This window comes from Aquarana catesbeiana, linkage group LG01, assembly GCF_042186555.1.
Source record: "Aquarana catesbeiana isolate 2022-GZ linkage group LG01, ASM4218655v1, whole genome shotgun sequence".
Lineage (NCBI taxonomy): Eukaryota > Metazoa > Chordata > Amphibia > Anura > Ranidae > Aquarana > Aquarana catesbeiana.
The window spans coordinates 939,132,960-939,151,974 of NC_133324.1; the positions used below are offsets into that span (position 1 = coordinate 939,132,960).

A 19,015-nucleotide genomic window follows, 5' to 3' on the forward strand; every position below is an offset into this window, starting at 1 on the left:
TGGCCCAAGAGCTAGCAATAAGAATTAAAGTATAATTTCCCAACTGACTCTAATCTCTCCCTTTGGAGTTTCAATAGAAATGAATGGTAAAACATTTGTGTATAAAAATAAAAAACATTATAAATACCTTTTCCCCTGTTTTTGATTAATAATCACATACAGTACCCTCTGTTTGCACTAGTCTTCCCAGTGATTGGCTGTGCAAGGGGAGGCATGCGAGGACTAGTCTGGTCATTGGAGGAGTTCCCAGCACAGCTAGAGAACTGACCACTGTGTGTTCTCCTCCTTAGTGTGGTCGGTTTTTAATAGGAAAGCAGAGGGACTAGCAGGAACACCAGGGATTTCACATAAAGGAAGCAATACAAAGACAAAGAGAACTAGGCACTTTCTCATACAAGTACATGGTACAGCAGGCACATATCAGGTATATGAAGTGTTGAATTTATATATGCTGTTGTTCTTAGTTTGTATAATGTAGCTTCATTGCACCTGATGGACCTCTATAAAATAATAATAATATCTGATTTTTAGGTTCCGGTATCTCGATGCTCAGATCCCTGTTTACCTGGCAGCAGAAAAATGTTTGGATCTTCAATTCATGAATGTTGCTATGGGTGTGTCCCATGTCCAGAAGGAGAGATCTCCAACATTTCTGGTAGAATTTGTACTTGTTAGTAAGCTGCTTTTGGACTATGTAAAAGTTGTCATTATAGTTAAAGTGTACAGTGCTCATACATACAATACCGTGCTACAGTATTCATACTCCTTGACATTTTCCACATTTTGTCATGTTACAACCAAAAACGTAAATTTATTTTATTGGGATTTTATGTGATAGACCAACACAAATTACCACATAATTGTGATTCAAAGGCCTGGTATGGAATTTAGGGGGACCCCCACGTCATTTTTTTTTTTAATTTTGGTTCGGGGTTCCCCTGTGGGGAATTCCCATGCCGTTTTTATCAATGAACTTTTATGTGCACTGTCGGACCGGCAATTCATTAATAGCCGCGAGTAGTTTTAAATGACTTTTTTCCTTTGAAATGTCATTTTGCTGTCAGACTGTTCTAAACACGGGAAACATGCACTCCTTTACAGGCATACTATAGACACCCCCCAAGTACAAAATTTAAAGGAATATTACACTTTTATTGTTTGATTTTAAGCATTATTAAAATCAATGCTCCCGAAAAAACAGTCGTTTTTAAAACTTTTTTCTGCATTGATCCATGTCCCCTGGGGCAGGACCTAGGTCCCCAAACACTTTTTATGACAATAACTTGCATATAAGCCTTTAAAATTAGCACTTTTGATTATTCATGTTCGTGTCCCATAGACTTTAACGGTGTTCGCTTATTCGAACAAATTTTTTTTACAAATAAACATGTGAAAAGTGTGGTGTCCATTTATATTCAGCCCCCCCGAGTCAATACTTTGTAGAACCACCTTTCGCTGCAATTACAGCTGCAAGTCTTTTTGGGGATGTCTCTACCATCTTTGCACATCTAGAGAGTGACATTTTTGCCCATTCTTCTTTGCAAAATATCTCAAGCTCTGTCAGATTGGATGGAGAGTGTTTGTGAAAGGCAATTTTCAAGTCTTGCCACAGGTTCTCAATTGGATTTAGGTCTGGATTGTGACTGGGCCATTCTAATACATGAATATGCTTTGATCTAAACCATTCCATTGTAGCTTTGGCTGTATGTTTAGGGTCGTTGTCCTGCTGGAAGGTGAACCTCTGCCCCAGTCTCAAGTCTTTTGCAGACTCTAAAGCTACTTTCACACTGGAGCGTGTATAGGAGCGTGTATACACCGCTCCTACAGCGCCTCAAAGATGCGGGTGCAGGACTTTTTTTGGCATCCTGCCAGCGCACCATTTCAGTGTGAAAGCACTCAGGCTTTCACACTGGAGTGAGAGGAGAGGCTCTTTACAGGTGTAAAGCACCTCAGTGTGAAAGCAGCCTAACAGGTTTTCTTCTAAGATTGCCCTGTATTTGGCTCCATCCATCTTCCCATCAACTCTGACCAACTTCCCTGTCCCTACTGAAGAAAAGATTTTCCACAACATGATACTGCCAACATTATGGTTTATGGTGCATATGGTGTGTTCAGGGTGATGTGCAATGTTAGTTTTCCGCCACACATAGCGTTTTGCTTTTAGGCCAAAAAGTTAAATTTTGGTCTCATCTGACCAGAGCACCTTCTTCCACATGTTTGCTGTGTCCTCCACATGACTTCTCGCAAACTGCAAACGGGACTTCTTATGGCTTTCTTTCAACAATGGCTTTCTTCTTGCCAATCTTCCATAAAGGGCAGATTTGTGGAGAGCACGACTAATAGTTGTCCTGTGGGCAGATTGTCCTACCTGAGCTGTGGATCTCTGCAGCTCCTCCAGAGTTACCATGGGCCTCTTGGCTGCTTCTCTGATTAATGCTCTCCCTGCACAGGCTGTCAGTTTAGGTGGATGGCCATGTCTTGGTAGGTTTGCAGTTGTTCAAAGCTTGGGATATTTTTTTATAACCTAACCCTGCTTTATACTTCTCCACAACTTTATCCCGGACCTGTCTGGTGAGTTCCTTGGCCTTCATGATGCTGGTTGTTCACTAAGGTTATCTTACAAACCTCTGAGGGTTTAACAGAACAGCTGTATTTATAGTGAGATTAAATTACACACAGGTTCCACTAGATCTTAGTTAGGGGTATCAGAGTAAAGGGGGCTGAATACAAATGTACCTCACACTCTTTACATATTTATTTGTTAAAAAAAAATTGAAAACCATTTATCATTTTCCTTCCACTTCACAATTATGTGCCACTTTGTGTTGGTTTATCACATAAAAACCCAATAAAAGACATTTACGTTTTTGGTTGTAACAAAATGTGGACAATTTCAAGTGGTATGAATACTTTTTCAAGGCACTGTATATTTGGAAAAAAATATGCATTAGATCTCTGCAATGTATGCACTTCCCTGTGTTTTATCTCTTTAACCACTAGCCAACCAGCCACCATCGTTATGCAGCAGCAGGTTGGCTCTCCTGCGCAAATCGCCTTAGCTGTACAGCGTCTCGCGCAGACGTGATAGCGGGTGAGCGCTCACCGCCGGCGGCACGCGCTCATGCCCCCTGCACACTTCGGGAGCGTGCCTGCAGGTTGGGTGGACTCGATAGCCGCCGGCGACCCGTGATCGCCTAGTACAGAGGCAGAACAGGGATCTACCAGTGTAAACAAGCAGATCCCTGTTCTGACAGGGGACATGTCAGAGATCTACTGTTCCCAGTGATCGGGAGGAGTGATCTCTGTCATGTCCCTGCCAGCCCATCCCCCCCTACAGTTAGAACAGAACCCAGGGAACACACGTAACCCCTTGACTGCCCCCTACTTTTTTTAGTTAGTTAGTTAGTTAGTCAGGTTGAAAAAAGACACAAGTCCATCCAGTTCAACCATAAAAAAAAAAATCGTACAATCCAATATACCCAATTCTATACCCACAGTTGATCCAGAGGAAGGCATAAAAAACCCAGCAGAGTATGCTCCAATTTGCTACAGCAGGGGAAAAAATTCCTTCCTAAACCCCCAAGAGGCAATCAGATTTTCCCTGGATCAACTTTACCTATAAATGCTAGTACCCAGTTATATTATGTACATTAAGGAAAGTATCCAGGCCTTTCTTAAAGCAATCTACTGAGCTGGCCAGAACCACCTCTGGCGGAAGTCTATTACACATTTTCACAGCTCTTACTGTGAAGAAACCTTTCTGTATTTGGAGATGAAATCTCTTTTCCTCTAGGCGTAAAGAGTCCTCTGTGTTGACCGTAAAGTGAATAACTCAACACCAAGTTCACTATATGGACCCCTTATATGTTTGAACATGTTGATCATATCCCCCCTTATTCTCCTCTTCTCAAGAGTGAATAAATTCAGTTCCTCTAATAATCTTTCCTCATAGCTGATCTCCTCCATGCCTCTTATCAGTTTGGTTGCCCTTCTCTGCACTTTCTCCAGTTCCCCCGATATCCTTTTTGAGAACTGGTGCCCAAAACTGAACTGCATATTCCAGATGAGGTCTTACTAGTGATTTGACCAGGGACAAAATGATATCTCTCTCTCTCTGGAGTCCATATCTCTCTTAATACAAGAAAAGACTTTGCTCACTTTGGAAACCGCAGCTTGGCATTGCATGCTATTATTGAGCTTATGATCTACCAAAACCCCCAGATCCTTCTCCACTACGGATTCCCCCAGTTGTACTCCCCCTAGTATGAATGATGCATGCATATTCTTAGCTCCCAAGTGCATAACTTTACATTTCTCAACATTAAACCTCATCTGCCACAGACGTCCAATTAGACAGAGCATTGAAGTCAGCTTGTAAATTGGAGACATCCTGTAAGAACGTTATTCCACTGCATAGTTTGGTGTCATCTGCAAAGACAGAAATGTTACTTTTAATCCCAGACCCAAAATCATTTATAAAGATATTAAAGAGTAAGGTTCCCAGCACTGAACCTTGAGGTACACCACTGATAACCCTAGACCATTCAGAGTAAGAATCATTAATCACTACTCTCTGAATTCTGTCTTTTATCCAGTTTTCTATCCATTTACAAAGTGATATTTCCAAGCCTGTAGACTTTACTTTACACATGAGCCGTGTGTGCGGAACTGTATCGAACGCTTTTGCAAAATCCAAATATACCACGTCCACAGTCACCCCTCTGTCCATGGTTTTACTTACCTCTTCATAAAAAGAAATCAGGTTTGTCTGACAACTTCTGTCTTTCATGAATCCATGCTGTCTGTTGCTTAAAATGTTTTTTTTCCAGCAAGAACTCGTCTATGTGATCTTTTATTAAACGTTCCAGTATCTTCCCAACTATAGAAGTTAAACTAACAGGTCTATAGTTACTTGGTAAGGACTTTGATCCCTTTTTAAATATAGGCGCCACGTTTGCCCTGCGCCAATCCAGTGGTACTATTCCCGTCATTAATGAGTCCCTAAAAATGAGATACAATGGCTTTGAAATTACAGAGCTCAATTCTTTTAGGATCCGTGGGTGGATGCCATCAGGTGCAGGTGCTTTATCCACCTTTATTCTGTCTAAATATTTCTGGACCATATCACTTTTGAGCCATTGTGGATCATTCGGGGCTGTGTCACTACCACCCCCATTATGGACATGAGCTCCCGCATGCTCGTTTGTATACACAGAGCTGAAGAAAGTATTTAATAAATTAGCCTTCTCCTTGTCCCCAGTCACCCACTCTAGATTATTTTGTAAAGGGCCTACATGCTCAGACCTTACCTTTTTACTGTTAATATATTTGAAGAATTTTTTGGGGTTTGTTCTACTATCTTTTGCAATCTGTCGTTCATTTTGAATTTTTGCATCCTTGATTTCCTTTCTACATATTCTGTTGAATTCTTTGTAACATTTAAATGACACTAGTGTTCCTTCATTTTTATATTTTTTAAAAGCTCTTTTCTTATTGTTTATAGCTTTTTTAACTTTGACCGTGAGCCACATAGGTTTTATTTTTAGCCTTTTAAACTTATTGCCCATGGGAATATACTTTGCAGTGAGGTCCCAAACAGTCTTTTTGAAGAATTCCCATTTCTGTTCTGTATTTATCGATGCCAATATTCCCCCCCAGTCTAAATCCTGGAGAGCAGCCCTCATCCTTGGAAAATTTGCTCTCTTGATTAAGTGTTTTTATCTTTCTCCTATGTATCTCTTGTTTACAGCTAATATCAAATGAAATCATGTTATGATCACTACTACTCAGGCGTTCCTTTATCTGAACATTAGTAATAAGCTCTGCATTATTTGAGATTACCAGGTCCAACAGAGCTTCATTCCTAGTTGGGGCCTCAATAAACTGGACCAAAAAATTGTCCTGTACTAGGTTTATAAATTTATGCCCTTTAACTGTCTCAGCAGTGCCATTACTCCAGTCAATTTCTGGGTAGTTAAAATCCCCCATTATTATCACCGTCCCAGCCCTTGCAGCCCTTTCCATATGTGCAAGGAGCTGAGTCTCCACCTCCTCGTTAATGTTGGGTGGTCTATAACAAACTCCAATAATTAACTTTGAACTACGCACGTCAATATGCAGTTCCACTCATAATGCTTCAGACTCTTCACACTCTCCATCAATTGGGTCCTCTTTCACACTTGCTTTGAGATCACTTCTCACATAGAGACAGACCCCACCACCTTTCCTTTTTACCCTGTCTCTCCGAAAGAGTGCATAGCCAGGAATATTAATAGCCCAGTCCTGTGAGGATTGAAGCCAAGTTTCAGCAATACCGATTACATCATAGCTCTCCTCATGCACCAGAGCTTCCAACTCACCTATTTTGCTTGGCAGACTTTTGGCATTGGTTAACAAACACTTTAATGCAATATTACATTTTGATCTGGTGTTTTTCATATCATTTTTAGTAGTACAAATGGCACTATAGTTTCCAATAGCTGTTTGCAACATGGGAACTTTCTTGTCACCTGCCATAACCCTCCCCCCATCTATCCCCATTCCACCCTCCATTAATGTCTGACCCCTAACTGACCTGTCTTATCGATGTAATTCTAGTTCACCCTCCCCCCTCAATCCTAGTTTAAATACTCCTCCAGCCTTCCCATAAACCTTTCCCCCAGCACAGCAAGTGCAAACCGTCTTTAGCATATAAGTTGCACCCCAATGAAAAGTCAGCCCAGTGCTCTAGAAACCCAAATCCTCTTCCCTACACCAGGTCTTTAGCCATGCATTCAGCTCTCTAATCACCCCCTGCCTTTCCTGTGTTGCGCATGGCACAGGCAATATTTCAGAGAATATCACCTTGGAGGTCCTTCCCTTCAACTTGCAGCCTAGTTCTTTAAATTGATTCTTAAGGAGCCTCCACTTTCCATGTATACTGTCATTGGTTCCAAAGTGGACCAAGACAGCTGGGTCATGCCCAGCCCCTCCCAGTAATTTATCCACCCGGTCCACCACATGCCGAACCCTAGCACCAGGGAGACAGCAAACCGTTCGGTTGAGGTGATCCTGGCGACAAATTATCAGTCCTTCTGATTATAGAATCCCCTATTACCACCAACTGTCTAGGCCTACCTGCACTCCCCTCACCACCTCTACTAGATGGGCTGCTCTCCCGGCTGTTAGGGGTAGCAGTGACATCTAGGGCTGCCACCTCTGTGTTTGCCACCTCCACATCTTCACCCAACTTGGCAAACTTGTTTTGATGCACAAACACAGGACTGGCCTTCCTATTCTGCGAGCCCCTTCCACTACCTCTAACTACATTAACCCATCTTCCTATCTGATAATCCTGACTTGCCCCTCCGCCCTCCACATCAACCCTACTGACCACTGCTCAGCGAGCAGAGGACCCCCCTTCCAGGTTGTCCTTTCTGCCCAGTGTTGCAACTTGCTTCTCCAGATCTCTAATGCGAGCTTCCAGAAGGGCAACCTGCTCACATCTGTCACAGCGGTATCCATCCTGGAGCTGTTGCACCAATTTTGAATACATGTGGCACACTGTGCACTGAGAAAAACCTTCAACCCTGCTAGCACTTATTTCCCAGTTACAATACAATTACTTAAGGGAAGTTTAAGATGTTACTTACAGATTAGAAGACTCCTGTTTTAACTTCTGTTTTCAACTCTTTGTTATTAACTCTCCACTTTAGGTCAAAATTTCACTTGTGTTCACAAAATCCACATGCAAGCCACCATCAGCTGGGAGCAAGCTACTGTTAACCCCTTCCCTGCCAGTGTCATTTTTACAGTGATCAGTGCATTTTAATAGCACTTATCAATGTAATAATGTCACTGGTCCCCAAAAAGTGTCATTTGGGGTCAGATTTGTCTGCCGCAATGTCGCAGTCCCACTAAAAATGGCAGATCGCCACCATTACCAGTAAAAACAATAAAAAAAAGTCCCTAAACCTATCCCAAGTTTTGCGCAAACCAATCAATACATGCCTATTGCCATTTTTTTACCAAAAATACGTAGAAGAATATATATCGGCCTAAACTGATGAATAAATGTCTTTTTTTAACATATTTTTTTGGGGATATGTATTATAGCAAAAAGAAAAAAAAAAAGTTGCTCTTTCTTTGTTTATAGCGCAAAAAAAAATGGCAGAGGTGATCAAATACCACCAAAAGAAACCTCTAATTAAGGGAAAAAAAGGACACCAATTTTGTTTGGGTACAGCATAGCACAACCGAGAAATTGTCAGTTAAAGCGACGCAGTGCCGTATCGCAAAAAATGGCCTGGTCATTAAGAAGGAAAATCCTTCTGGGGCTGAAGTTGTTAAAGCGGAGTTCCACCCAAAACTGGAACTTCCGTTTTAAGGACTCATAACCCCCTGACATGCCACATTTGGCATGTCATTATTCTTTGGGGGGGGAGTGGGTACCTAGTTTTGACAGGTACCCAGCTCCCACCTCCACCTAGGCGATTCGAGCAGAAATTCTCCTCTCCCCCTACTTCCCTGCAGTCTTCCGGGACACATCACAGGTCCCTGAAGATGGCCGGACATTGAGAAGGTGCAGTGCGCACCCGGCTGTGAAGCTACAAGCTGTCACAGCCAGGTGCCCACACTTGTGATGCCGGCGCCGGAGAGAACCAAGGGAGAGAACCAAGGGTTGGGGCGGCCTGCATTGCTGGACCGTGGGAGAGGTGACAGTGTGTTTATTAAAAGTCAGCAGCCACACTTTTTGTAGCTTTTTGTAGCTGCTGACTTTTAATAAACACAAAACTGAGTGGAACTCCGCTTTAAAGAACCTGCAAGTACAGAAAGAATTCCAGATATGGATATTTTTACATACAGTAGTTAGGGCCAGGTCAGTTCGGATCAATGTAACATTGCATATATCATACCTGGTTGCATTCATTGAGAAGATGCAAAGCTATCTTTGAATGGTGCCTGTCTTGAGTGGGAGACCTCCAGTCCTGCAGCAGGGCAGCTGCTCAGCACAGAACCTGGAAGCTAATGGAGATCACTGGAGTAGAGGTGTCTAGACAGTATGCAGAACGAAAAAAATGTTTTGTTATGTTTTGGTTCGTTATTTACAAAAAACGTGTTTCGTTAAATGTGTATTTGTTTAATTCATTTTTGGAATTTGTTTTGTTTATTTGAATTCAAATTGATTAGAATTTTCTGAATTCGATGGAATTGAACTCAATTCGACCAAATTTGGAAAATTCAAATTGATTCAAAATCCATTCAAATTGCATTCAAGTTCGAATATTATTCCATTCAAATTCCATTGGAAACCAAATTTATTCTATTTGAAATTAGATTTTTGGAATATGGTTACTGTATATCCTTTCTATTCCATTATATTCTAATGTTTTTTCTATTCTGTTCTATTCTATTCTATTCATTTTTTTTCCATTCTATTCTTTACTTCTTACTCAAATTCAAATTTATTCTTTTTGAAATTAAAAATTTGGAAAACGGCTATGTTGTTATATTTATTCTATTCTATTTTATTCCTTTTAAGTCTATTCTCAACTTTTTTATTCTATTATTTTATTTTCCTATCTACTCTTTTCTATTTTATACTGTTCTATTCTTTTCCATTCAAATTCAAATTTATTCTATTTGAAATTCGACATTTCAAAAAATGGTTCATATTATGGGAAATGGTTCTATTCTATTCTATTGTTTTTTTAAATTTTATTCAATTCTTTTATTTTTTATTCTATTATTTTCTATTCTATTCTTTTCTATTCTTTTTAAATTTGAATTCACTCTATTCAAAATTCTTTTTTGGAGGAAACAATTATTTTATTTTCTATTCTATTATTTTCTATTCTATTCAAACTTGAATTTATTCTATTCAATGATCGTTTTTCAGAGGAATGTTATATTGTTTCTATTTTATTCTATTCTATTCTTTTTTTCTATTCTAATCTATTTTTTCTATTCTATTCTTTCCTCTCTTTATTCTATTTGAAGTTCTAATTTAAATTTTATTATTTTTATTTTATTTATTTTTTATTCTATTCTATGCCATTCTATTCTTTTATTTTCTATTCTATCCCTTTCTTTTCTTTATTTCTTTTGTTTAATTGAAATTCCAAATTCAATTAAATTGAACTCAATTCGACCAAATTTGGACAATTCTAATTGATTCGAACTACATTCAAATTGCATTCAAGTTCAAATCAAATTCCATTAAAATTCCATTGGAAATCAAATTTATTCTATTTGAAATTTGATATTTGGAAGACCTTGTCCCCATCAACAAGACCTGTTGATGGGGACAAGGGCCTCTTCCCCAAAATCCTTGCCGGTGGTTGTGGAAGTGTGCAGGCAGGGGTCTCATTGGAAGGAGCCCCCCTTAATGAGGGGGGCCCCAGATCCTGGCCCCCCACCAGGGGGAATGAGTATGGGGGTACAAAAATGTAAAAAAAATAATAAAAAAAACAACATTCCATGATCTAGATCCATTGTCAATCACGATGCCCACCGCACTGCCGGGCCCAAAAAAGAAAAAAAAGTTCCGACTACGAGGATGGCTGACCCCCGAATGCCTGCTCCACCATTTGACAGTAGTTCTTAAATAGGTAAGGGGTGGGGTCACCTGGTGACATCACAGGATGACCCCGCCCCTTGTGACTTCACTGCCCTTGCATGGCCCCACCCCTTGCCTATTGAAGAACTGTCAAGCGGCGGAGCAGGCATCCAACGGTCAGCTGTCCTTTCGGGTGGAACTTTTTTTTTTCCTTGTTCACACATTAAATACATATATTAAATAAAATCCCAGTCTATCATTTTCTGCCCATACCAAATTTCCTGTGCATTTTTTCCCATTTTTAGTCTCCACATATATATATATATATATAGAGCAAAAGTTAGAGGGAAGAAGCGGGACTTTGCGTGAGGCACGTTGGTGGATGTGTTAACTGAGTAGTATATGCTGAGATACACTATCTGGGGTAGGTCCTATACATAATTATATCCACAGAGAGTTTCCGAGGTAATAGTGGTATAAAAGTTTAATAACATAGATCCTAGAATCAATTACAATCATGAATGAAGACATCGTAGGCCACAATTGAGCATATTATAGACAGTATGTTGAAAGACATAATACAAGCACTAATTATACAGTTGCAGGAAAGAATACATTATACAGTAAGGGAATGTGTGCATCAATAGTTGTTAACCCAACGCGTTTCTTGGCTTATAACCAATCATCAGGAGTCCGATGCAATTTGGCTGCATTGAAACAATGAAATATCTGTTAGTATGCGAGCAGATATGTAGGAAAAAGATGCAAAAATTTCAATCATACTCACTAGTAGTGCATTGGTCAGTAGTGACCTATATACTAGAATGCAGCATTGGTCTGGGCTCACAAAGTCTCCCCCCGGGGTTGAGGCAGAGAGCTGGCCCGAGAAACCGTCGTCCACAGCTACCAACTTGACCAAAGTACCCATAGGGGCCGCCAGGCGGGGACAAACAACGAGGCCACAAAACACTGGGATGACTGTGAAGAAAATGAAAAAGAGGTGGGTGAACTAGGGACAGAGTATGAATAGTTGAAGGTGAATGGGAAGGGTGACAACATCGTCGGAAAACCAAGAGGTGAGTGAGTGTCTGTGTGTAGAGAGGTGCCAGAAAAAGAAGGAGGAATTTGAAGTATGAGTGAGATAGAATGTATGTGCGGCTTGGAGGCCACTGCTGTTGTCAGTAGACCCGAGTGGAAGTGTGCAGGAGAATTACCTGTGTAGTGAACGTGCCGGGCCAGGCCAGATGCCCCAAATCCATAACGAGACCTAAATGCACCCAGCCAGAGACCGCCGTATATTGCCGCGGGACGGGGGCGTGCTCACGCCAACGTCATGTGTGGGCATGATGACGCAATGGGGGGAGAGGCTAGCCAAGATACATATGTGGCCGCCTCCCATCCCCGCAGCGCCAAGGCCCAGGGGTGGTGAACCACTGAAGATCCCGCAAAGCGGCAGCCAACGGCGCCGTATGCGGGGCGTGGATATCATGACGCCGATGTGCCAAGGTCAGGGCCCGCCCCCGTCATGTGACAGGATGGGTGACGGGTCATAAACTGGGCGCATCGCAACCCCGGGAAATAAACTCGATCGACCCCAGCACCAACTGCATCTTGGGAGTGGTTGGATAGAAATGTATGGACTATATTAAAGAATCATAAATAGATAAAGAAAAGAGAATTCGAAAAAAAAAAGGAAAAAAGGAAAAAAGAGAAAACTAAAAAAAGAAAAACAAAAGCAAATATTCTTTGCCTTGAAATAAATCAATATTTAGCAAAGAAAGTAACTGAATAAACACTCACTCTTTGCACTGAATTTAATCAATATGCAAAGGAGTGTAAAATATATCTTTAGCCCTGAATTGAATCGGTATTTGTCTGACTAAAGGGGAACAAACACAAAAACAAAAACTTTAGCCCTGAATTGAATCAGTATTTGTCTGACTATAGGGGAACAAAAACAAAAACAAAAAACTTTAGCCCTGAATTGAATCACTATTTGTCTGACTAAAGGGGACCAAAAACAAAAACAAAAACTTTAGCCCTGAATTGAATCAGTATTTGTCTGACTAAAGAAAAACAACAAACCCAGAGAGAAAGAATTTTTGTATAGGGTTGGTATACATGAAATAAATTTGGCTATAGTAATGAAAATCCTATGTAGCTTTTGGAAAGAAAACGAGAAATATAATAAGTTTAAAGATGAAAAATTGTTCTAATTCTTTGCACTGAATAAAATCAATATGCAAAAAAATATAAACAGAAAATGAAATAAATATGCGACTCTTGCACTGAAATTAATCAATGGACAAGAGGAGGACCGTAGGTCTCTATCTAGTATAAATTACTAAAAAAATAAAAAATGTAAAAATAAAAAATAGAAATACAAAAATAAAGATTATGGGAAATAAAAGATAAAGTAAAATATAGAAATTAGGTTGTATGAAAATGAATAAGGAGTAAATTCTAATTGATATGTGTGGACTTTGTAAGTGGATTAATCAGGTCACAGGAAACGGAATCGACCCCAGCACCAACTGCATCTTGGGTAGATAGTATGCTATCTATCCAGGCATGTACTAGCCGTCGGGACTACTGGGAGATTCCCGGTGGGTCGATGGCTCAGTGGACCAATTTCAGTGACAGCCTGTCAAAGTAATGGCTGTGCGGCTTGTGCCAGCCATTAATTTGAGCACTGCTGTACTGCCTATAAGACAGGTGTCACTAAATGGCGGGCCGCGGTCTTGCCCCAATAGCCATTCTGCCTGAACCACATCCCTCACCGAGTAGTTTCCTGTGTGACCTCTCACCGTCGCCAGGTCGCCTGCCTGCCTGCCTCTGCCGATGCCACTATGTTCACAGCATGGCAGGCGTGGCAGGTCCATCTCTTCCATAATATTGCTGCACTGACCCCTCCCCACACTGCCTTTCTTAGTCACACAAAACATGAAGCGCGGCCGCTCTGGACAAAGGGCGGGACTTTTTAAGTTAAGAAGTGAGGGATTGCTTGCTAGGCAGCAGGGCGGACCCAGCAATCAATCACCCACCTTTAACGTGAAAAGTCCTGCCCTTTGTCCAGAGTGGCCGCGCTTCATGCTTTGTGTGAATAAGATAGGGCTCTGTGGGGAGGGGGCAGTGCTGTGCTGTTATGAAAAGGACAGGGGGTTTGATATCGAGAGAGGACTGTGATGGGGAGCCAGCCTGTGATAGGGGTCTGTGATTGGGGGGTCAGTCTGTGATGGGGGGTCAGTCTGTGATGAGGGTCTGTGATTGGGGGGTCAGTCTGTGATGGGGGTCTGTGATTGGGGGTGTCAGTCTGTGATGGGGTCAGTCTATGATGGGGGTTATGTCTTTGATGGGGGGTCAGTCTGTAAATTGGGGGGTCAGTCTGTGATGGGGGTCTGTGATTTTTGGGGGTCAGTCTGTGATGGGGGGTCTGTGATGGGGGGTCTGTGATGGGGGATCTGTGATGGGGGGTCTGTGATGGGTCAGGTCAGTCTGTGATGGGGGTCTGTGATGGGGGGGTCAGTCTGTGATGGGGCAGTCTGTAATGGGGGGGTCTGGGATTTGGGGGTCAGTCTGTGATGGTGGGGGTCTTTGATGGGGAGTCTGTGATGGGTCTGGTCAGTCTGTGATGGGGGTCTGTGATGGGTCAGGTCAGTCTGTGATGGGGGGCAGTCTGTGATGGGTCAGTCTGTAATGGGGGGGTCTGTGATGGGGGGTTGTGATGAGGCAGCCTGTGATATAAAATGTTGGGGAGATGTGATGTGAAGGGAGGGACTGAGGACACTGATGTAAAAGGGGGTCTGTGATTTCTGCACTAGCAAAACACAGGTCTCTGCAAGAGCAATATGTGTCCTGTTCACACTGCAACAGCGCCCCTGAGTGCTGAGCAGTGCGGTGTAAAATGCATACTGTTTCTATGCACCGCAGCTGAGCTGTGGTGCATGAAAATGAATAAACTGTATTTTGACATTTCAATAAAGTTGAAAGAAAAAAAGTACAAAGTGTGATGTGTGTGAGCCCTAAAGGTGTGTGCATGTATGTGTGTGTGTGTGTGTGGGGGGGGGGGGGGGCACTGTGATGTGCACGGGAGGCTGCGATGTGGAGGATATCATGTGGAGTCATAGCACCAATATGACACTCGGAAGAAAATTTTTCCAACCGGACCCCCGTGAATTTTAATTAAGTACCCCAATATAAAATAGAACGTCTAATGGCCAATGAAGAGGGGGGTTTGGGTGGCCATCGGGGTTGGCTGGCCGGCCGGGGGGGACCTGTCATCCGCACTACCCATCACCTCACTTCATAGTGCGCAACCCAGCTCAGCCTCAGCGCCTCTGCATTGCTGAAAGGCAATCAATGGCTGTGCAGCAATGCCGGTTCCTGAAATTCCAGCCAATGAGGAGGTAGCAATGTTCCTGTATGACGTTAGCCCTCCCACTTCACTTGTTCACTTGTTTTTGTGCGTGTTTACAAAATTAAAGTGGGCCGGTCAGGATGAAGTCCAGGGCCAAATTTTTGTCCCAGTCCCTCTATCTATCTATCTATCTATCTATCTATCTATCTATCTATCTATCTATCTATCTATCTATCTATCTATCTATCTATCTATCTATCTATCTATCTATCTATCTATCTATCTATCTATCTATCTATCTATCTATCTATCTATCTATCTATCTATCTATCTATCTATCTATCTATCTAACTATCTATCTATCTAACTATCTAACTATCTAACTATCTATCTATCTATCTATCTAACTATCTATCTTGCTTGAAATACATTTCTACAATATAAGGGCATTAGTAAATTTTATTTTACTCTCCCACAATGCACTGATGAAAATCCAGCTGCTAGCTGTAAAGCAAGGATCATTTTTTAACTCAGCAACTTTGGCACAGATGCTCATTGTGTTTGTATTTTCCTTCCTGCAGACAGTAAAAACTGCATGAAATGTCCTGATGATGAATGGCCAAATGAGAAGAAGGATCAATGTGTTCCCAAATTGTTAGAATTTCTTTCCTACACTGATGATACAATTGTTGCAGTATTTTCATCTGTCTCCATCCTCTGTTGTCTTCTGACTGGTTTAATATTGGGGATATTTATACATTACCAGGACACCCCCATTGTTAAAGCTAATAACCGGAACCTGAGCTATCTTCTCCTGGTCTCCATCATGTTGAGCTTCCTCTGTGTCTTCTTGTTCCTCGGACGTCCAGTAGATGTAACCTGCATGCTGCGTGTGACCTCTTTCGGTGTCATCTTCTCAGTTGCTGTCTCTTCTCTACTTGCCAAAAGTATCATGGTGTGTATTGCCTTTAAAGCCACCAAACCTGGGAGTCCCTGGAGGAAATGGATGGGAGCCAAGCTGCCCAATTTTATCATTTCCATGTTTTCACTGATTCAACTAATAATCTGTGTTTCTTGGTTATCCATTTCTCCTCCATTCCAGGATAAAGACACTCACTCTTACCCGGGAAAGATCATCATTCAGTGTAATGAGGGTTCAGTTATCGGCTTCTACTCTGTCCTGGGATATATGGGACTTCTGGCAGCTGTGAGTTTCATTATAGCTTTTTTAGCCAAAACATTGCCAGACAGTTTTAATGAGGCCAAGTACATCACCTTCAGCATGCTGGTGTTCTGCAGTGTCTGGATTGCCATCATCCCGGCTTATCTGAGCACTAAAGGAAAAGACATGGTGTCTGTGGAGATTTTTGCTATATTGGCATCAAGTGTTGTACTTCTTGGCTGTATATTTTTCCCAAAATGCTACATAATTCTGTTCAAGCCTGACCTGAATACAAAAACAGGTTTGTTTGAAAATAAAGGATAATTATTATTATTTTTTATGTATGATAACCCTTGGAAATAAAAATATTATCTATAATATATAGAGCTAACATTATAGTTATATCGATATCATTGTAAATTGTAGTATTTTACTAATGTATTAGGAAGAGAATGAATACTGTTAAAGTGTAAAGTTTAATTATTAATACTTACTCTTCCAATGGGCAGTTAGTAGAATTTTTTGCTTTCTTGGAGTGCTTTGGACACCACTGGTATCCAACAATGTGTTGCAGACCTTGTCCCCTGCTTGGTGTAATGGTTCCTACCACTGGCCTACTACAGAACAAAGTAATCACTTAGCAGGGAGGAACCACTGTGATCAGAGGGCAGCATAGTTACCAAATGATCCTAAAGTAGGACACCAGCGCCACCCATATCTTCAAGAGAGAGAAGATTTCACTCACTGCATTCCAGAACCTTCCATTATATATTCTTTTATAAACTGTTTGTAAAGTATTTTTGACAGGGTTGCTTCAAATATATTGCATGTAGATGGCTATATTAACAAGTACATTTTGCCTGGTGCATTCTAAAATATTTCTCTAATACTAATTAAACTTGATGAGAGCATGTTTACAGTAAGTTCACATTTTAATTGATACATTTACTTCATTTTAAATAATATTTCCTTTATGGGATAAAAACACATTTTCTCCTTATATAAATTTCCTTAAAAGCTGCTGCTATAAGGGAATATTCAGTTTCTCCATACAATCCAAGAAGTAAGTTTGTATATAACAATCTGGTACCAACACAAAAAAATAGGTTCCAGGTACTCACTGTCAATTATAGACTTATTTTCCTTGTCAAAAGAAGTTTATTGAGTATACAATATTATAAAGATACATAAAGTAAGTTTACGAGGATCTATAAAGTAAGCTCATTGTTTTACAGTAGGGTTTATATAGGTAAATATCATGAAATTTCAAATATTAAACATTGGGTTTACGTAAACCTAAATTAAAGATATATATAATTTCCTTAGTTACTTTTGTAGGTATTTAAATGATTTATACCTACTATACATATTGTTTACAGGTAGAATGTATATAGGTAAAATAAATTCTGATAATGAGCTTTAATCGTAAGGTGGAGAAAAGGAAAGAGAAAGAAGAAAAAGGGTAGAAAGGTAGAGGTATGGTCCACAAGGTTGTCCCACTCGTCAGTTTATTATTCTTTTTAGTTCTCTTTGAAGCCTTAGAATGGGTGTCTCTGTAAGTCATTTAATCTGTTACCATGGCAACAGGACAGAGTCATTGAAGTTTGACAGGAACTGTTGTTTTATCCAAGGATGCCAAAGTTTTTCAGATTTTGGAATTTGATTTTGATCGATGGCTACCATCTTAGCATGGGACATTGTATTATTCATTCTGTGAATTGTTTCTGCTAGTACCAATGTAGGAGATTTCCATGCCTTGGCCACTGTTTGTTTTGCAGCCGTTATTAGTTGGATCATAAGTTTGAATTGAGAGAGTGTTAACCATTCCGGTTTTAGATTAAGTAAAGTTAAATATGGATCTGGTTGTATTATTTTTTTAAATATTTTAGATGCAATCACGAAGACTTCCTTCCAGAAGGTTTGGATTACTGGGCACGTCCACCATATGTGTAAATGTGTGCCTATTTCTGGGCATCCTCGAAAACAAAGAGCTGAGGTATTAGGTGAATATTTTGCCACTCTAGCGGGTACAAGGTACCAGCGAGTTAGGACTTTTTAATTTGTCTCCAGTGCTAAGATGTTGGGTGAAGATGACCTAGATGTGAGCCATATGTTAGACCAGTCCATGTCTTCTAAAGTTCGTCCCAGGTCCTCCTCCCACCTCTGAACGTAAGAGGGTCTATTAAGATTTGCTACTCCATATAATTGATTATAAAGTGATGAAATTGTACCTTTAGCAAATGGATCTTTTGTACAAATTGATTCAAAAATGGATAATTGGGATAATGGTGTATCCCCCTTTAGGAATGGTGTATAGAAATTTTTGATTTGGAGATATCTAAATATCTCAGAGTTTGGTAGATCATATTTTTCTCTAAGCGATGGGAATGAAAGGAATGATTTAGATGCTATGAAGTCATTTAGTGTCTGAATGCCTGATGTTGTCCAAGCTTTAAAAGAATTTGGGTAGATCCATGCCGGATAAAAGGCCGGATTTCTGATAAAAGAAAGGAGAGGATTGTGTGGAGATTGTAACTGATATTTGGTTTTTAGTTTATCCCAGAGAGATAAGAAGTGTTTAGTTATGGGATTATGAATTTTAAAGCGGTCTTTAGGATCAAGCCATAATAAATTTGATATTAATAGAGGGTCATATTCTGAAGCCTCTATAAATACCCATAATGGGATTTCCTGTTTTGCATGGTATTTGGACAGACTGGCCAAATGTGCTGCTCTGTAGTAGTTAGTAAAATTAGGGTATCCCAGGCCTCCTTTATTTTTGGGAAGATGTAGTGTGTGTATAGGTATACGTGGTTTAGAAGAGCCCCATATAAACGAAGTTGCTCTTTTTTGTACTATTCTCAAAAAATAGGAAGGAATTGGAATAGGGAGGACTCTGAATAGATAAAGCAATTTGGGTAGAATAGTCATTTTGATTGCATTAATCTTCCCTATCCAG

General features: G+C 40.6%; 1 protein-coding gene across 1 annotated transcript; it reads left to right on the forward strand.

Moving 5' to 3' along the window:
• Nucleotides 1-401: 401 nt before the first annotated feature.
• Nucleotides 402-16,380, forward strand: LOC141128220 (vomeronasal type-2 receptor 26-like). The gene is made up of 3 exons (XM_073615378.1): nt 402-424; nt 532-655; nt 15,661-16,380. Exons 1-3 carry the CDS (start codon nt 402-404, stop codon nt 16,378-16,380), a joined length of 867 nt encoding a protein of 288 aa, XP_073471479.1.
• Nucleotides 16,381-19,015: the final 2,635 nt, after the last annotated feature.

Bases quoted from the DNA above. Each gene is read 5' to 3' on its own strand.
- LOC141128220 (XM_073615378.1), top strand. From the start codon at position 402: ATGGTACAGCAGGCACATATCAG. The intron at 425-531 runs GTATATGAAGTG...TCTGATTTTTAG, and splicing joins GTACAGCAGGCACATATCAG to GTTCCGGTATCTCGATGCTC. The intron at 656-15,660 runs GTAGAATTTGTA...ATACATTACCAG, and splicing joins AGAGATCTCCAACATTTCTG to GACACCCCCATTGTTAAAGC.